Here is a 21,461-nt window from a genome sequence, read left to right as displayed (position 1 = left end):
AGTTTTTTGTCATAATAAATTCGGATGACCCTCCGGTTGGTCAAGATGTCCTTTAACTACACGTTATTGTATTTATAGACATTTTGTGAAATGATACAACTGTTCTTTAAAAGATGGTATTGGTGTTTGTTTAGTTGAAACACTCGAAAATTTATTCAAATCCGATACTCTTCCGGAAATTTCCTTTTCTTGATAATAGTGGATCTGAATTCTATATTGGAAATAAATGCTCCTGCAAACTTAACTTAATATGTCACAATTCAAATATTCTCCTTCACTCGTTAGTTGTCATTGGTTGAAACTTCCAATGTCAAGTGTCAACTGAAATTATTTTGGTTGTATATCTGCAATGGTTCATTTAATTGAATTGTTTTTGTTTATGTTCAGAATATATTGAGAGAAGGTATGTTCATAATCAAAAGACGTGCTGTAATTGAAGAAGTATACTAGTTTATCAGAACTTAATCAACTGTATTAAAAATATGTAGCGACCTCCGCGTTCATATGACTTATCAACTCAAATAAAGAGAAATCATAGTATTATATCAGTATTAGTATTAAAATCATGTACAATGTTATATTAGATAATTAGAAATCTACCTTTCAGTTTTAAATGTGGATTGACTTTTGGAAATCATGACACACTATTGGTGGATGCATTGGTTTTGGATAACAACCTGGATTTCTTGTAAGTACCTTTTTAAATAACTTCTTTGAACAACATTAAAGTATACCTTTAAGACTCTGGACTTATAGTCTACTTTTCACTAACATATCTACTTTCTTTCATATTGTTATAAGAACATGTTTTAATATTTTGAAATACTTATAAAATATTAATTTCCTTTCATCATAAATGGGTTGAATGTGATTATTTTGATAGTTAACTTCACCTACAAAATTATTTTAAAGATTTTATTTTATTTTTATCATAAACATGTAAGTAACATATTTTTGTTACTAATGTCAGGCAACAATCAAACATTAATTGACTATACAATGTCAATGTATTTTCTCTCTCTCATTTCCTTTCTCATTTCTAAGAATCATTTCTCTAATAAAATGTGATAAAAAGTTTACAGTTATAATGATGAATTTCAGAAATCACAACTAAAAACTACTATTTGTAAATATATTATAGCTGAGGATATGAAGGTCAATTTATTACTGCTTCTTGAAATTATTATTTTATTGTTTACTGTAGTCATTGATTTTAACCCAACATAACCTTCTTATTTAAATATTGTTAAATAGTGTTATGAATAATTTTGATTCTATAGATAATAATGATATACTTCAATAAAATAAAACTTATTTGGAAATATGTGTCATGAAAAATTATAATTTGAATTATATGAGAATTGTGTTAATTGTATGAGGTCTTATAAAAATATATGGTTAATTATTTTTTTAAATGGCAACAAAAATTTGAATCAATCTCCTTCAAGGTACTGCCCTTTACTAGCAATGCACTTATCACAACTTCGAATCTATGACTGTAAGCATTTCTTGAAGGCTTCTTTTGAAAATATTTCATCTCCTCTGTCATGGCCTTCTAAATGTTGAGAATGGTATCACAACGTTTACCTTTCAGCACATTTTTTATTTTTGTAAAGTGCCAAAACTGTCATGGTGCTAAATTTGGAGAGTAAGGCAGATATGGACAGGAAGACTTCTAGTAGCTAAAAACTAGTGAATGAAAAGTGAATTTCAACAAGGTGCATTGTCGTGATGAAAAAAACGCTGTTGGCTCGTTTTTCAGCTTTATTTGCACAATTCTCCATAAATATTTAAACGAACAAGTTCGCCCAAAAACAGTCATCAAAGTTACTACATTATCACCATATACAAATTTTAACAATTCGCCATGTACTTCTCTGATACTTTTCCATTGTTCAAGCTGTTCCATAACCTCACTAAAGAAGCTATAGTAGCAAACTGATAGGCTTCGACAGGTTCAAATGAGTTTCAACCTGCTTGTTTCAACCATGATGTAATGAAATATACTAATTAAAGTAAATGCAGTAAATTGTTATTTATTTCCACCCACCATTTTTTGTAACAACCTTTATTGCATTTCTTCTTTTCATATTTTGAACCTTTTGATTTCCATCTTCCAACTTATTTCATTTTTAATTTCTCAATTTTTTCTAATTCACTAATATTTGTAAATTTGTGTTTATGTGTTGTGTATCAAAATTTGTAATTTACTTAGATTTTTCTATACATAAAATATATTAATTATTATTGAATATGAGATACTTTTGTTAAATTCTGTTTCCACTATCTCTTATTTCATTTAAAATTTTCCTTCAAAAATATACTTTGTGTAATCTACAAACTAATTGTGTGGTTGTATAAAAATTTTATGGGACCAGTTTCCTTTAAATATTTACACAATATATTGTTGGACCTGGCTGTTTAAAAATTAAATATAAATATTGTTTGCTATATACAAGGCTTTGGGACTGAATACTAGACACTTGAATTAATAGTCAGTCAAAAATAAAAATGTATTCTTAGATTTTTGCTGTTCACTATTTTATATTGGGCCACATTCATAAAGTGAAAGATATGCTTTTGAGTAAAGTAGAAGTAAACAGTTATGCTTTGAAGAGAAAAGTATAAGTATAAGCATTTCTTTGTTTTCAAATTTATGATATTTGATCATAAAACGAATTCTTTGATAGTGAAATAAGTATAAATAATTTAATAGAAATAAATACATAAATCTACTGTAGAGGTCAGCAGCAGAAATGGAAAATCCATCATTGATTCTGTTCTCATAAGCAAGGATAATCGAAGAGGTGTGAGAGACATCAGAATGATGCGAAGCCCAGATATATACAGCAATCATTACCTTTTAAGAGAAAAATTGTCAAGGACTGTAATTCACTGTGTTATCCACTGACAACATTTTCTAGCCATAAATTTGAGAAATAAATTGCACCAATCGCTTGAATTTATGATTAATGCAGTTAACAAAATAAGCAATACATTGATTACGAGCTTATTTGTACAATTGTGCGATGAAAATGATGAAGCCTTCCAACAATTGTTGTTACATACTGAAGTACGCTGGTTGTCGAAAGGTGTATGTTTATCAAGATTTTATTTACTTTTTGACTCAGTTCTAGAATCTCTGGAAAGTAAAGATCCTGATTTAAAATGAAAAGTGTTCAATTTTAAAGCAGACATTGCTTATTTGACACATTTGTTCAAACATTTGATGACCTTCACTTACAATTACAAGAGGACAGCCTCAATTTAATAAAAACAAAGAGTGTAATTTTAGCTTTTCCTGGTAAATTGAAATTTATGAAGGAATTTGATTGCCTTGCATGATGATTTTAAAATCAGACTTGAAGATATTCTGTCAATGGAAATACCACCATGGATTATAAATACACTTGATAAAATGGAAGTGGAGAATGTGATATTACAAGAGAAGCTACTTTGGCTTAGCACTAATGAAGAGCTGAAAGTGATTTTTAAAAAAGGGTATCAAAAATTTTGGCTGCAACTAGAAATACTCGAAAAATATCCTGATCTGTGGGGAATTGTGCAAATGCTTAGCCTGATCGCGTTCTCCTCGTCATATCTTGCCAAAGTTTTAGTGCCGTTACAAACTTATTTACAAAAAAGGAGCAAGAATATCACAGAACTGGGTTATTCCTTGCAAAACTCAAGCCAAATATTGATATTTGGCAATCCATCAAGTACATCCCTCTCATTAAAATTGTAGTTTTTTATAATTACCATTGTAGAAGTTACATTCCGTTATAAGTATTTGATTTTGATTATATTATGACTGTTATAACAATAATAATTAATACTGTAAAAACTTATATATTTTAATAAATACTTACAACACAAGAAAATATACTATATTTCTTTTTACCACTCCAAATGGGAAGTTTCCTAAATTTTTGAAAATTGATTGGTTTTTGTACTGTGAGCCACTGTAGATTTCAAAAAAGTGAAGTTGGATGTAGTCACTTTTTGATATCCGCTCATAGCACAATCAATTAAAGTTCACTTGAAAATTTGTTTAATTTATTTTATTAACAAATAATTAACCCTATCAAGCAATCTTTTCTAACCTTTTTTTTTTTCGAAAACTGTCAATTCGTCCTTGAATCTCAGCCACACTGCAAGTTGCCATAGATAGATTTAATATTAATTTTTTTTGAGTTTTGGAAAGTGGTTCATGGAAGAAAAAAGTTTGGGAATCAATGATATAAAGAATCCCGACACATTTCACTTGAATTATCATATGGATATACCTTATTATGTTCAAAATCACTAAGAAGCTAATAAGTCCCAACGAACCCATTGATTTTTCCGCACATAAATCAGCATATACCCAAATTAGGTGTCTAAATAAACAACTACCGGATTTAAAAAGTTGTAAATGATAACAGTGTGTTATTAGAAACTGATAAAGGCACATATCATAAAAGTATCATTAGAAAACCTAGAAATAATTCAAATAAAGTAATGAAGTCACTGACACTTTGCTACTAATAACTAGAATAGTTAGTATTAGAAAAAAATTTAGAATACCCTTAGAAAGTATGATACTAGAACTAAACCTTTACAGGAAAATAAAAAACATATATATAAAATAATCCCACTTGTTTAAAAAATTGTTTGATCTCTATAATCAATCACTGACAACACTTTGATAAAATTAACAAATCTTCATAATTTCTAGAAAAATTGGTCGATTTTTATTCTTAAATTGACCATTTACATTATAAAAATATCCCCCCTCTAACACCAATATTATGCGGCTTCATTATCTTCATTTTACGTCAAGTTTTGTGATATACATTATCAAAATTTTACATCTTAAAAATTAATTTTCTCATCAAATTTAAAAAACTATACATTGCCGAAGATCTTTCTTATTTAAAATTTTCGAGGGTGTGCTAGAGGGGGATAATATTTTCCTACTGTAAATTGTCTATTTAAGAATAAAAATCGACCTATATGGATAATTTGATAGAAGATGAAGAAGAAGCACTGTTGTAAGGAAAATTCACAGAAATTATAAATTGGTTAATACTAATAGTCCAATAAAATAAGGATTCAAATTACGAATCCAAAGGTAATCCTTCGTTTTTCAATATAAGTTGGTTTTACCTTACATTCGAAGGATTTATAGTTGAAAGATTTTCAATTATTTGGGAGTAGATAATAATAAAAAATTACTGTTTATAAATATCTCAAAAACATAAAAATAAATGAAAACAAGTAGTAAAAGATGTAGAGATTAAAATTGATTACTTTTGACGTATTTGCAATAGAAATTTTTTTTAAATATGCCTCATGACTAAGTCAATAATTTCGATCGTTTATTGCAAATATCTATTTTTATGAAAAATCGTCAAAACAGAAAATTTCAATCCAATTATCTTTTATTTGATGTGTTTTCAGATTTACATACCGTTTTGTGGCATTGTCACTATAAATCCTTTAAATATATATTAAAATCATCTTATTGAAAAATATATGCTCTCCCTTTGGATTGCAATTTATATTATCATTTTATCTGACTATGATTTGATTCTAAAACAATTTCAAAAATCTGAAAAGGATACGTTAGTAGAGGTAGCACGGTAGATTTCACCACCTCCTTCACTCTGTTATTACTTTTTGAATTAATTATTTTTTTTAAATGTTTCAGTAATAATGTGTAAAACATCTTCCTCAATTACACATTCCAATGGTACCACTCTACCTCCTTTTAACATAAGTCAAAACTTGAATTACTTAAATGTAACAGGAGGCTTAACAAATCCGCCCACACGTTCAACCCCAACCGTCAGAGCGAAAAGCACCCCTGCCCTGAAAAACACTTCGTACGGTAAATACAACAAAACGTCTCAAAGGAAAACTGAATTTTTGTATGTGAACACTACCACGAAGTATACAAAAAAAGGAGACAGAGATAAAGTCAAGGAGAAGTTCAAAGAATCTGTGATAAATATTAGTGAAAAAATCACTGATAACCAAATCTTGATAAATAATAGTTTTAATGCAATAAATCGGAACGATAATCTAACCTACTTCGAAACGGATGTCAATCTTAATCAGAGTTCAATACAAACTTCCGAAAGCTTTGGAGCAGAAGAGGTGAAAGAACATATTAGTTTTTCTGATAGTGATTTAAGTGCAGCGGGAATCACAGGAATTACTTTAGGTACGTAGTTTTTGTCATCACTATAATTGTAATACGAGTTATTACCGCTATCAAAACTTTAACCTTCTATTGCAGTAATATTTCTACTTGTTGTCGTTTCAAGACTTGTAGATCAGCAGTTTATATAGTGACGTATTACATTATAATTAATCAGTGTTATTGTAGCTTTTCTGTTTTTGTTTCGTATTGTAATTTCTTTTCCCAAACACTGTTAAATAATTAGTTTGAGTCTAATTTTTTCATTTTTTTTATGAATATATAATTTTGTGACTATCACCTTCCTATTTTCTACATGCATTTCCATTTTTCCATTGGATTCTTCTTCCCTCCACATATTCATTCATTTTTCCATTTTATTTCCTTTTTGCAGAATATAGTTTTTCTCATAGTGCACCATACCTGTACTTGTATTTCACTTCTAAACTTTTTTTTAAAAACAACCTTTACGTGGTGTCAGTTTGAATACTTACTACCCTTTATATTTTAACTTAATTTTAAATCTAAGACATAATAAAAAAATATGCATAACTTCATCACACTTCTTTTAAATATCGTTGAACCATTTCTTCAAAAATATCATATATTTCCGAATTTTTTAGCAGAAATCTAGTAAAAACTACGAACAAACTTCGGGTGTCAAAAATACTTACTTTTAGGACATTCCCTAGTTATTCGTACTGAGCGTATTAAAAAAGTATCTTAATTTGAATACTGATAAATATAATTCAAAAAGTCTAAATTTCTTTCAAACATAAACATAATGAATGAATAAATGAGAAAGTAATTTTCAAGAAACTAAAATTTGTTTAAATGGAATTTGAATACTATGTTTTTCAAAGACTATCCGGCTTGGAACAGCTAAATGGAATAAATTATTTAATAAATAAGAAGACGTTTGCATATGTCGATTTGTATTTTTAAATTATTTACATTATTTTCAAAATAAATTATACAGGTTGTGTCATGTGACTTACTTACTTATTTTAAATGCAACCCTTGTAAATTATATATTTTTTATATTTTTAATTCATGTACAATGTCCTATACCTATCAACTGTTTAGGAAATATTAAGATTTATTACTTTCTAACGTTACTCAACATCTTAGGCGTGTCTGATCTAATAGCAAGCGTGATTCGTTTTTTTAAAGCATCTTAGTTGCGGGGTTTAGTTTTGTATACAATACTTTTGAGCTGGAAAAATTTGGTTCAGGTATTACCGGACATTGATTTGGTGATGTGGCGGTGCTTTATCATACTGAAACCATATTATATTCGCAGATAGGTAAGTTTTCGTATTGACACCCTTGACAACTTCATAATACAATTGACATATTTACACTTGTTGAATAATGTGCTATGTTTTGTTCGTTTATCAACATTTAAGGGTCTAGTGCTGGTTATAATTTTCAAAAAATGAATATTTTTTATTTTTCGATTCCTGTTACTTTCAAAAAACCTCAAATTTCATAGCGAAATTCGAAATAATAAGAAAGTTATAATAGTTCGAGCGCGCACGCGTTTTCGGTGCTCTACAAGCAGTAATTGATCAGAGAATTGTAAAAAAATAAAAAAAATTGCCAAGGGAAAAAAAGTGAAAAAAAATTAATTTTACATATTTTTTTAACAGCCGCCATTTTATTTTGGTATTCAATTTTTTATTCAAAGTTGGTAAATCACGATATAAGTAAGCTAACTTCCTCTTTAAAAAGCTTTTTGAGTTTTTTGTTTCATATTTACCAAATTCGAGATTATCTCATCGCAGTATCAACTTTGGCGCCCTCTATAAAATGATGTTGAAAAATCAAAAATTGAAAGAATTTTTTTGTGACACTATATTTTCAAAAATAAAACAAAAAGTTTTATATGGAATTATAATAAAGAAAACGAGAACAAAAATATTTAATTATGCGTCATTTTTTACCCTTATAACCCGGTACTAGACCTTTAAGCATAATGTAGAACATCTTTCACTAAAACAAAATGAACAAGACAAACAGATATTCGATTAATACAATGAATTAAGAAGTCTTAAAAATTCACTCTAATGTTAGAATTTAAAAGATATTTCTACGCTACTGATGGTTTTTAATAAAAAATGTGCATCCGTGAGGTTTTAATTCTAATTAATTGTAGAAATGACACTTGTTTACATACTTCGGTCAACGATCAATCATGTTTATAAACAAGTAAATAAAAGTAATTTACTTTTGGGAACAACAAACCCTAAATAATATCAATTTTCACTCGATGTGGTTACTGTTTCTATTAGGTGGTGCTATATATGGTGAGAGTTTTATAAATTTTTTTTTACCAATTTTGCAAACTTAAGGGTTTTGACCATTGTTTTAATTAATAGTATTGTTAAAAAATCTAGACAACAAAAATAAGGGCTTACTTCTCATAATTTGCTGATATAGTCTGATTCTATTGATTTGGAACTATTGTAACATGCATTTACAAAAAGAATGTTAGGTATTTACAATGAAATAAACCTTAAATTTACATAGTTTTGTATTGAGATTCATTGTAATGATTTCTATGAATTTAAAATATTGTTCTGAATGTATAATATAGCAGAACATATTTAAATAATACTGAAGTATGTAAAATTATTCTTCAGAACACAAATCACAAGTGTAATTATTCGTTATGAAGCTTTAATTAATATGCAGTATTAATTCACATAATAGTTCTTTGTAGATTAGCTTTTTCTGAAGCCGTTCAATAAAATATCACTTTCAATATTGTATATTAAAATTTATTTCTTTGAAACCTAGACACTGACCTACAGTACTTTCTACATCATACTAATGCGCCTTATTGTAATTTTACCATTAATTTTTCCTCGAAACAGAATATATTTTGTTGGTTTCTCTCTTAAATGAAATCCATTTACAGATTTTTTTTTTTTTTCAGAAATGCAGGTAAATTGTAAAACATTGATTGGTGAACATTGTCTACTTGAACAAATTGTTTCTCTATTTTTTTGGAACGTTTGTTTCTTCTATTTATTTCTTGAAATTAATTTTTTTGTTATTTCTGCAGTTCACTCGTTGTTTATCTATATTGTCAAGATATATGCTTAGATTTTGTTTTTACCTGTTGCAATACTCCTAGATTTTATAGTAAACAGCTGTAATTCATATTCAAGTAAATTTTTCTCTCGCTAACTAATCAAATGAAATACTTTCATAATCATATTTGCATCTCGTAAAAAATGTATTTCCTAATATATTTTCATCAATGATTCTATGATATTCTATATGTATGATTCTGATTCTATGATATTATGTAAATTGAGAAATTTATTAATAATGTCTAATATTTTTTCAGGTTGTGTTGTTATTGTGGGAATATTGTCTGGTATTAGCTATTTTATATATAGATATCGAGGATTCAACAGGCCTCAAGTACTTAATGATCGATGCAGTAATCCAGATTCAAGCGGATACCTCGATGATGCTTCAGTAAGAGTAAGCTTGTGCTTTTTGGGTTATTTTATTGCTCAATTAATATTAGTTTGTTTCTGTTTTCAATAGCACGCATCCAACCAATATTAAAACGATAAAAAAATTGATTCAGTACTAAGTATGTGCAATTTCTACAACATTGTTCGCTCATATAAATTTTCCCTTTACAAAATTTTTCGTGAAAAATGAAATTTGAAATTTTAAATGTTCCCTAAAATTACTTTAGTAACAATTTCAAATTAATCTGTCATGTAATCAAATTGTTTATAATCTTGTCATTGATGAAGGAGCTAGAACTTTATGAAGACGTAGATTCCTAGGGTTGAGTTCTATTTCTTTGAGATCTATTTCTTTTCTAAATCGTTCGATTGACATACATATCATGTTAATAGCCAAAAATGATTGTAAATATGCTCATTTTCATTTCTAAAAAAATTCATTTCACTTGCTTAAAATCAGAAGAAAAATGTATCCACTGGTCAGTACTCTATGTACAGTATATAATTACATATTTGAATACTATTTTTGTTATATCCTACCTTTTACTAACAAATTTACGTAATTTTTGATTATTGAATTGGTTGTTAATATTGTATATAAACCTCTTGTTTACTTAATTTCAAACAAATGTACAATTTCGTAAGATTTGAACGTTAATATGTTGAAAAAGAATAATGGGTAATTGGTATAGACCAGTGATTTTTGAGTGAGAGTTGAAGTGAAATTTTAATAATTATTTTTTTAGATCTAGCTCGTGGGATATATATATATATATATATATATATATATATATATATATATATATATATATATATATATATATATATCTATTAATTATTTAATTATTAATAAACATTTTTATGAATAATAAAGTTGATTGTAAAGTATTTAAAAGAAATTTTGTCGCTGTTCATTTTCAGACAACTTATGAATATTTGATTTATATTTTGAGTTATTTAACGCACTTCGTAGTTAATTCAGTATCAAGTCTATTTCTGTTTAAAGATTTCACAAAGTTCATTGACGAAAACAATTTTTCACATGAATATATGAAAGTTTTTTCACTGATAAAAAATTATTTGGTAACGAATCCCATATGTTTAATATAATATTTTCAATCATTACTGGGGGATCAATATTATCTGCACTTCTTTCAGACACTTTCCCTTCTACTTTCAAAACCAAGTTTTCAAATTTTGTTTTTCACACTACGCTGTTTCAAAATTCAACTAATCCCATCTCTAAATTATCGATACCTAGTCACATAAAATCGGTTAACTCCATAGTTGCCAATTACATTTTGTGTGGATATAAAAGAAATTTTCCAACTTTAAAATTGATTGAATCTCTCCTCAAATGCTTGTTTCATTTCCTGCTTAATCATTTTATAATTTTTTATTGCATTTTCTTGAATGTCAACCGTGTTTTCAAAAACTATTATGTTTTGAAATATTTTTTATAATTGTTGAAAATATTTCATCACTTTCATTTCCAAATTTTTGGTAAAGACATATCATCATTAAAACAATTAGTCTATGTCCTTGAAGTTTTTTATTTAGCTCATTAAAATGCTGAGTGATATCACATAAAAACATTAAATCATTTAACCAATTTATATGAAAATTCATCAAAACTGTTTTCTTTTTCAATTTAAAAAAGCTTAATTTCTTCTAATAATGTTACAAAGCTATTAAGGACTTGACCGCAACTAAACCATTGCATGTTGTATGTTAAAATCCCTGAATACTAGAATTCAATTTATTCCATAAAAATTGTGCAAATTGTCATTTATTAAGATCTCTCGCGTTTATAAATTTGATTTTATTACAATTTTCATTACATCGGAAATTTTGTTTAAACCTTGCTTAGCATAAAAAATTGCTGGTATATTCTACAATGAAATTCAATCAGATAATGTAAAATATTTTGCCTAATTTACTGAATATATCCAATGTTTTTCCCCACCATACAAGGTGCACCCTCTGTTATTACAGAAACTATTTTCTGTAGGTCAATAACCATTTCTTAAAATACAACATCAAATTCTTTAAAAATATCAAGACTGGTGCACTTCCCTTTCAACGTTACTAGTCTTTTTTCATTATATTCCTTGACTTATTCCAAAGCAAAAACTGCTAATTGTGTATAACCATTTACATCATTATTCTCATCTAAAGCAATTGAATACATTTCTGTATACGCAACTTGAAAAATAGCAGCTGTAATGTTATTTTTTTGGAACCAAAAAACTTTTTGAAACACTGCTTCATCTGTTAACATGCCGAGATTAGAATGCAACTTCTCAAAATGCCTTTTTACATTATATGTTCGTGAAGTTATTTTTTCATTACAAATTACAAATATGATCATTCTATTTCTTTCAATCACACCATATTTATCAAATCATTCAGTTTGATCTGGTCTGTAACTTGTATCTCTTGTTTTTAATTTTTTAACAGCCGTCATAGTGCAGGGCTGCAATTAAAAATATTAATATTTAGTATGATATAATTTGAGATTTTTCTCATTAACTTACTTAATGTACATATTACATATAATACACATCACTTTTAAAAAAAAATTGCCACTTGTTAGTTCAGCACTGGTACATCCCCCCACTCTGCGATGCAACGAATATGCATGCGCGTCAAGTAATATTACAGTAATACAATTGAGATAGAAAATCAGCTAGCCAATGTCCAGTTGGAAATATTCTTTTATCAATTCGATTGTAGATATACATTAACTTTTTTTTGACATAAAAAATAAGTATGGGTTATTTTAACAGCTTGGGTGGGTTAGTGTCTGACCCACGGGTCATAGGTTCGCTATAAGTGGTATAGACTGTATCTGACTTGGAATTTATGGAATGGTCATATTCATATTGAACACCCTGTTACCTTCCTCTACACCCATACTCACAATTACACTGACTGGTCCTTCCAGTCGGATATCAAGCAGAGGTTTGTGTGTTTAATCAAAAGAGCATGTGTATTAAACACACTGTTTATGTACCAGTACACACTCACTATTACACTGTCTGGCATTTCTTTCCGTGAAAAATAAGTCCAGGGGGAAATAGATCGGACTGTAAGGAATAGGCCCGTTCTCCCTAGTTGTAGGTTGTAAATAAAAATGTATATATATATATATATATATATATATATATATGAATATCTAACATTACACTATTTTTATATGATAAGCATGAACTTGTTTAGTACCTAAGCTTCAATTTAACTGAAATTTGAGCTTGGTAAAGAATGCTTAATGTTTATTTATTTGCGTAGTTTATCTAGTATTAGTGAAAAAATATTGAAAATTATATATGTATAATATATCAGATTAGGCTATTTCTACTACATATTGAATGTTTTATTGTTATGTATTCTACTAAAGAGTCGTAACACGATAAAAAGAACTTTTAGTTACTTCCTTCCCGAATTTTTGCCTTCTGAAAATTTTTCTTCTTTAGTGAATTCCACTATTTCTTATTAGGCATATCATTTTCTATTTTTGATTTTACTATTTATGTTACATGGTTTTATAATTTTTTCATCATCATAGGGCAGTTTTGAATATCAAATGTAGGGTTTGCAACTAAATACTGGCATACTCAATGGAAAGAGGGAAACGTAAAGAAGCTTGTGAATTATTTTTCATGGTCAATTAACAACACATGCAACTTAAGTCAATTGCATAAAAAAGTCGCTTAGAAAACGAAAAACTGACCAACGCGTTCTAGTCGCTAAAAACCATTGATCTTTATATTTTCGAGGGTGTTGAATACGCATACGACATTTATTTTTCTCCAAAGTTAGGGGAACATGGTCAAAATCGAGTTTTAAGTCGAAATTCTAGAAAAAATGAATTCATGATTTTTGCAGTTCTACTCGCTGTATATTGGCGAATAATAAATATTTTTTCATGAAATTTTTTTTGGCATGCCCTTGAACCAATCCAAAAAGTAAAGAAATAATATATATATATATATATATATATATATATATATATATATAAATGTATATATATAATATAAATAGTAAATAAATAAATTTTTTAGGCTCTCCCGACTTTGTGCATACGATTGACAAAGTTGAGTGAGGAAGTTTAAAATTTACTATCTCTGAATGCATGGTACTAAAATTAATGATGTGGGAGAATGTCTGAGACCTTAATATGTAGAAGAAAAAAAGATGCTGCGTTACGACGATTTAAATCCAAATCCAAAACAAGAAGAACGAAGGCGTAGGTACGGATGTGGCGGTAATAAAATTGATATCTCTGGAAATCGTCCACTAAACGACTTGAACAAAGTACTTTAAAATAATGAAAACAAATCGAACCCTACTAAATTTATTTGTGAATACTTGAACATTTGCTTCAATGCAAAATTATGGCTGGTAGCAATAAAAAAGTGTGTCTGGCTGGTGGGCTAGAACCAAGAGGAAGTACATTTATTGTTGTTGAGAAATCCACCTATATCGACGAGCGATTTCAGTGCAACCACATCGACGCCGATACTCGTATAATTTTTCATTCACACAAGATTGAATTATTAAATAACGCCAATCAACCACTTATTATTGAATCACTTGATACTGACGTTTTTATTTATTGTTGGCGAATTATCTCAATTTTGGTTCAGAAAGAGAATGTTGGTTTTATACGGGGAAAATAGTCAAACCGAGTCGACCATAGGCGCTACATACCAATTCATATACTTGTGAAAAAATTGCATTAATTGCAGCATTGCCAGCAGCTCACGCATTGAGTGGTTGTGACACTACGACAGCTCTCTATTTTATAGGAAAGAAAACAGTTTTTTCCTCTTTAAATAAAATATCAGATCTTGAGTTGAACGCCTTAGCTGATTTGACAAATCTTGATTCAAAGTCTAATTTAAAAGTTGTCAGCAATTACCTAACTATGTTGTATGACCCTGAAAAAAATTCAAAAGCTTTGCGACACTCCATTAATTCATTGAGATACCATATTGCAATTATCTTAATTCCGTATAATTACTCCACAATCAGAACAGTTTGGGAGAAATTGGAAATTATTCTATATAATTCTGGACCATCTTGTGTGTAGTGCCTTTGGTAGTTTTATGAACCTTTCAGCTTTCTTTCTATTTCCTTTGAAGATCCTGTATATTCAAGAATCTAGATTTGTCAGTTGATAACCTAATTATTGAATAATTTCATTTTCGTATATATGAAACATGCTTGTTAGATAATCTTAAAATATTTCATGTTGTTTTTATTTTATAATAAGAATAACACTGTTCGTGTGTACTTTAGAAATATTAAACATTTATTATGCATTAACCAGTTTAATGATTTTTACAGGATAATTCCGAAGAAATGTATAGCTTAGATAACGATTCGTTCCTAAACAGTTTGGAAGCCATGACAATTCAAAATTATTGGACTGACACTGTCAAACACACAAAACTTTAGTTCCAGTTCCAGTGTATAAATTGCTGTAAATATATTGACTTACTTCAAGTATTTTAGAAACTGTGATGCATATCAATAGCTTCAATGATAGGACCAGTAATAAGTTTATGTGAAAAAACTATTTTTAGTCAAAGATTCTAGATAAATCTCCTATTATAAACAATTTTGTCACTATCTTCCAAATTACTGCTATTACATAGATTTTACAGTTAACTAAAAGCCATAATGATCCCAGTCTACTTTCTTTTTAAGAAATAATTTTTATAAGAATTAAATTATTAAGCTTAATATAACAATGATAAATATAGAGCAATTATAAATTTGATCAATTATGACCTGATATTCAACATCACTACATCACCAAGAAATATCTTTACTGATTGTTTCTATTAATTTATGGGAAATTTTTTCAATAACATGCTTGGTAAAAATATATGCACAAATACAACTACATGTGTATCATATACTCAATATACAAAGTGATCCAGAATTATGTACATCAATTTCTAGAGCCGATAATACGCCTAATAGTACTGTATATTGTTTTCTATAACTCCTAAAAAATGAAGAACATACAAATCCTTTAAAGAGATGAAGCTTTGCAAGATAATAGGATGATCCATTTCATTTTATCGCTTTCCCCATACCATATAATTACAGGGTTAGGTTAGGTCAGGAGTAAAATGCATTATATACCTTCGAGTTCACATAAATCAAATATATGTGTATCTATAGAATTATAAGAGCATCTTACAGCATATGAAAATAATTATTCATATATCGTATCTTTCCAATAAAAAATATGAACTCTATAATCAAAACCATTTAGTAGACATTTGAAAAAATTGGGTTTTCTAGGTTCTCAAGTTGTTCTGCTTTATTATTCAGTTTTCGAAAAAAGTGTATTTTTGAATAGCTGTAAAAATTGATGTACATGATTCTGGACCACCTGGGAGTGAAAAATCTTGGTTATATTAATAACCTTCCTTTTGTTACTAATTTTATGACTATTAATGTTGTAAAGTAAATAATAATAATGTGAATACTTGGAAATTCCACAATGTTTTTCGAAACTATTTCAGGATTTAAAATAATTATTGTTAATTATTCATACATGTATGTATTTACTTTTTATAATCTGGAGTTTATCTAAAATCTCATTTTTTAATGTACTATAACTACTGATTTCTACGTGTAGTAGATTGTGATTGTTTTTCCGTCTTTATGTTATGTGTATATTTAAGAAAAAGTACAAAGCAGTAAAATTCATTTTTAAAATAAATAGGATACAACTTATAAATAAAACTAGGTCTAATAAATATTCTTCCATTATATGTTGGTTGTAGAATGGATTTATGTGAAATCATTATTCATATGGGTAGTATACAGGTAGTTTCAAAAGTTATTTGAACTTTTTGGTCACAATATTGAACACCATAATGCAAAATATCATTATATTCAATAAAACTAGACATACAGGGTGATTTATGTAAAACTGTTTCAGATAATGTTTGAGTAATTCTTAATTTATAATTTGAAGGTAAAATCATTATTAGTACAACCACTTAATTGATATGTTGACACATTATTAGGAAAGTAATTGATAATTTTATATAACTTGAATTATAATACTTGAAAAGTCTATCCTATTTTGATAGTTGTGATTTACAGGCCTAGATATTTATTATAATTAGAGATTCATATTCAGGATTTCAATAAGCCTGTAAAATATTTGTACAAGTACAGAAAGTATAAAAATAACAACATTTACAAAAAAACGGAAATTATTTTGTATTCTGTTAACTTATTTTTTTTGTCAGATTTTTTTTGAAAAAGAAAATGTTTTTATAATCTATAACTTGCAAGTTTGTTGTTCTGTTACATCACATTCCATTCGCATATTATGAGAGTTTATTCTGTTTATTAATTACATTAGAATTTTCTTTTTTTATATAACAGCAATGAAATAGGCATATCAGTAAAATCACTCTTCATTGGCTCTTCATTGTGTTCTCTTCATCTCTAAATTCAAAATCGGCATTTTTATATCGAAAATATATAGTTCCTTGTTGATGGAAAGAGTGTTTGTTTATAATGAAAATCAAGCAACAGTTTTCATAAAGCTCTCTTGAAATTTTTTGCCATGCTACTGCTGTTAGGATTTGAAAAAATATTACGAGTTGGCAGGGACCAGTGCCCAGTTTGTATGAGAATTAATATAAAAAACAAAAATAAATTTTGATAAACGAGAATTTGAGGGTTGATTGCTGAAGTTTATAATGAATTTTTTCAATTTTCGGTAGAACATGATTTTCGCTTCAACCCATAACCTTCCGTTCTTTTTAAAGATTTTTCCTAGCGTGTTATCCGATGTTACTCACGGTCTTCCATTTTTCCTGGCATGTCACTATCCCAATTTTTTTAACCAGCATTGTATTATCCATTCTTTGTAGATGGCCCCACCTTTCTTTTTGCCTACTTTCTTTGCTGCAGCAATTTTACTCTTTTCTATCTGTCAATACTCAAAATTCACAGCCGTATGTGACAATGGGCCTAAATATTGCTTTGAACACTTTCTTTTCTGTTTCTTTGGAGATTCTTTATTTATGAGCCACTTGCTTAATGCATAGTAAAATTTCTACGCCTTCTCTATTTTATTGTTTTTTCTAAATCCTCTCTTTCTGTCTATTCCGACAATAATTCATTTTACATTTACCACTACCATAACTTTGATTTTCTTCTTGTTCATTTTCATTCCGTTTTCTGTCAATGTTTCATTCTAGTTGATTAAATTTTCTTGTAGATTCTTCTGCTATGATTATTATATCAACTGCAAAGGCGCATTTCGATATATTAATGCGTTTAAGTTGTCGAAATCCAATATGAAGTGGTTTAGTTTTCTTTTCTGTAATTCTAATTAATTCATTCATGTAAGTTATGAGTAGTAATGAGCTCAGACTGCCTCCTTGTAGCACTTCTTCTTGTGTTGGAAATGTCTCTGATTTCTTGTTTCTGCTTATGACATCGTGTCTCGTTTCTTCGTACAAGCATTTAGTTACTCTCGTTAATTTGCTGCTAATATTTTTTTTGTAGGTTCGTTCGTGGTATTTTATCGAAAGCTTTTTCCATGTTTAGGGATTTTTTTTCATATTATTTCTTATACACATCATCTGCCATTCCGAAATCCACTTCGCATCTCTTTCAAAGTTATTTCTATTTTAGCCCACAGTTTATTTTCGATTATTTGTTCAAAAAGCTTTACCTGTGTATATAACAGGGATATTCGATATTCCCCTATAACTATTGCAGACTTTGCTGTGTTCCTTTGTGTGCACTGGTAGTATCAAGCCCATTTTACAATCTTCAGGGATCTTTTCTTCTTTCCATACTATATTTGAAATTTCTAGTTTTTTCTCCCATGTTCTGTATCATCTCGGTTGTGATTTTATCTTCTCCCGGGGCTCTTTGTTGTTCCGTTTTCTTGTGTGTTTTATTTTCTGTATCGAGCAGTCCTTCAAAATATCCTCTCCAGCGCTCCATTTTATCTACTTCATTTACCTTTCAATATTATATAGAACTGTTTCTGGTTTGTTCTACTGTCTATTTCTAATTTGTCTCCAAATTCATCCTATTTTTGATGTTTGGACTGCAATATCAATTTTTTCACTTTTTTACTTTGTTATTTGTATTGCTCGTCACTTCTCTGCGTTTTTTGTCGTAGGTATATTTGCCATTTCATCTTTTTAATTTTAACTTGGGTTTTTATTTATCAGTCCACTATGATGTCTGTTTTTTTCTTATCGTTTTGTCTAATTGTCCCACAGACGTCTCTTACAGAGTCTGTGAGGGTAGCTTTTTAGAGCTGTCACACTAACCATGTATCTTCAATACATTTTTACCAATCTGTGATTCCAAATCAATATTTTAAAATGTCTTATCTTATCACTTCGCCCGCGCAGGTCGGTAAACTCGGACCCTGACCTTTATCGGTAGTTAATGCATTTATATTTTTACATCTTTTTAGTTATTAATTATTATTTTTATTATGTCCTCAATCAACTAGTCTTACTTTTGTAGTTTTCTGGATGTTTTATACCACAGTATATCTTTGCACTGCACTTACTTATACTTACTTTATACTTTAGTGTTTTATTTGCTCCTAATTCTCCATAAATTTGAAGTTTATTATGGAATAATAATCCACATAACATTATATTTATTATCCAATACCGGAATCAAACAATATATGTTTCAATAATACTTCGAATTTAGAAAATTCGGAAATGCAATTTTTTGCTCTGTTGAAAAAAATTGATTTCCATGATAGTGTAACTTTCTCCGGCACTCTACGGTATTTACATACATCTTCAGCTGTTCGTAATCTTGAGTGATTTAATAGACGAATGAACATGCTAATGTTCAAAATCAGCCTGGGCTGTGTATGAACTTGAAAAATCCAATTTTGTTCTCTATATATAAAACGGTAAATATTTTGAAAATGTTTTGAAGTTGTTTTTCAGTTTCTAGAGTAAAAATGTTTAATACACAAATTTTATGTAAAACATTTTACACTATAAGGTCATGTTCTGATCAAAATCGTAAGAATTCATTTTTAAGGGCTGAAAACCATCACCATTCCACATTTTCTTATTTTTTGTTTTTATTTATATTATAATTTGAATAAAATGATGCTACTGGTCCATGTCTGAACAACTTTTTTGTTTTAAAAATCCTAATTATTTATTCGTTTTAGATACGGGGAAAAAGGTTTCTTACATAAAAAGTTTCAAATGCAACTAAATAAAAAAATTCTAGGTATATATAATTCAAAGTACATGAGAGATTTACATTAATATATACGAGAAGAATTACATCAGAAAGATGTTTATTTAATACACTATTACTCCTTTGTTAGATTTAGTTTTGTAAGTGAAATGTTGAAAAGAATATCGTCACTACACTTGTTTCTTTTCAAATTCAAAATTATTGCACAAAATTCTATGTAAAATTTTAACAGATATTAATGGCTTCTAGTAGTACCTTTTAAATAGATTTTGGTATATTCTATGAATCTTAATATCAACAAATAAAGAATTTATTATGTATATAAGAAATCCATACTTAGAGCAACATTCTTTCTCTGCACATTTATGATATACCTGCTTTTTACATGACCAGTATATATTACGAATATTCGTGTGGGTATCGGTATTTAATGAATATTTTATGTATTTAACAAGAATACACATAGATGAATATACATACTTAATTATATGTGTAATATATATGGGACTTACTGTATATTCTTTGTATACATATTATATCCTGTGTTATCTGGGCAGAAATTCCAGATAGCCACCTAGGAAGTCTTAAGAAATTTGTTTAAAATTGAAAAAAAAGATCATCAAGTTTGTTTTTGTTCTATATAAATCATTCAATATCGACAAGGGGAGGAAAGTATCTTTTCCAGGAAGATTATCGCTTGCCTCAATGGGATATGTACGTCCTGCAAGGAATCATCTAGGCACATTTTGTTTTTAGAATCTTCGAAAAAAAACTTTACTTCAAATTCAAAGAATACATAAAAGTTCATTTCTGTCAAGTTGAATATTTCAAACAACAAATGTGTGATTAACATTCATTTCCCATTTTAAAACAGCTTTAAGTGAATATATTCTTTGAATTACTTATATTTCTGTTATCACGAAGGTACGTGCAATTATTTCTTATGCTACAACGAATTAACACAGAACCAAAATCAGCAATCACCGCCAAATCGGTTTTTGAAAAAATCATTGTGGCGCAGAGTATGAATGTGGCAATGGAAATCACATCTGTTAAACAAACTCCTACTAGATTTTGCTTTAAGGCTTTTGAATCGACCAGTCAGCTAACATTACCTTTTTTATTTGATTGAAGTTTAAAATAAAAAAAAATATATAATTCAAAAGTGAAAGTATAAGGATAATTTTTTTTAGTCGGAGCTTAAGATAGTTCCAATATACAATTTCTAATATTTGAATATTGATAATATTATAATCTAACATCACTGACTTGATATTTATTTTATTTATCAATTTGTACTAATAATCTAGCTTATTTGGAAACGGCCTGTATTCACTTAATGTGAATTCCATTAATGTGCAATACTGATTTTTACAAATTAAAATTACTTAATCCTGTAATTAAACACGAAATACAATTGTTTTGCAAACATTTTACCGTGTTCTTATTTCTCTTATCCATGTCCTATATATCCATATAATTTTTGACCTTTTAAGTCACATCAATATTATCTAGTGTTTTACATAAACGAGGGT

General features: G+C 28.3%; 1 protein-coding gene across 2 annotated transcripts; it reads left to right on the top strand.

The window, feature by feature from the left end:
* Window positions 1–290: 290 nt before the first annotated feature.
* LOC130451336 (uncharacterized) lies at window positions 291–21,378 on the top strand. 2 transcript variants are annotated; one of them, XM_056790293.1, is made up of 5 exons: window positions 291–403; window positions 608–688; window positions 5,693–6,208; window positions 9,543–9,676; window positions 15,031–21,378. In XM_056790293.1, the coding sequence occupies exons 2-5, from the start codon at window positions 637–639 to the stop codon at window positions 15,139–15,141; spliced, it is 813 nt and encodes a 270-aa protein (XP_056646271.1). In that variant the 5' UTR covers window positions 291–403; window positions 608–636; the 3' UTR covers window positions 15,142–21,378. The 2 variants fall into 2 exon arrangements, with proteins under 2 accessions (XP_056646271.1, XP_056646270.1); XM_056790292.1 differs by having other exon boundaries at window positions 9,543–9,682.
* The last annotated feature ends 83 nt before the right edge of the window (window positions 21,379–21,461 follow it).

The sequence above is a fragment of the Diorhabda sublineata genome, chromosome X (genome assembly GCF_026230105.1).
Source record: "Diorhabda sublineata isolate icDioSubl1.1 chromosome X, icDioSubl1.1, whole genome shotgun sequence".
NCBI lineage: Eukaryota > Metazoa > Arthropoda > Insecta > Coleoptera > Chrysomelidae > Diorhabda > Diorhabda sublineata.
Note: the sequence above shows the minus strand (reverse complement) of the source record. Positions and strands in the feature narration are given on the sequence as shown.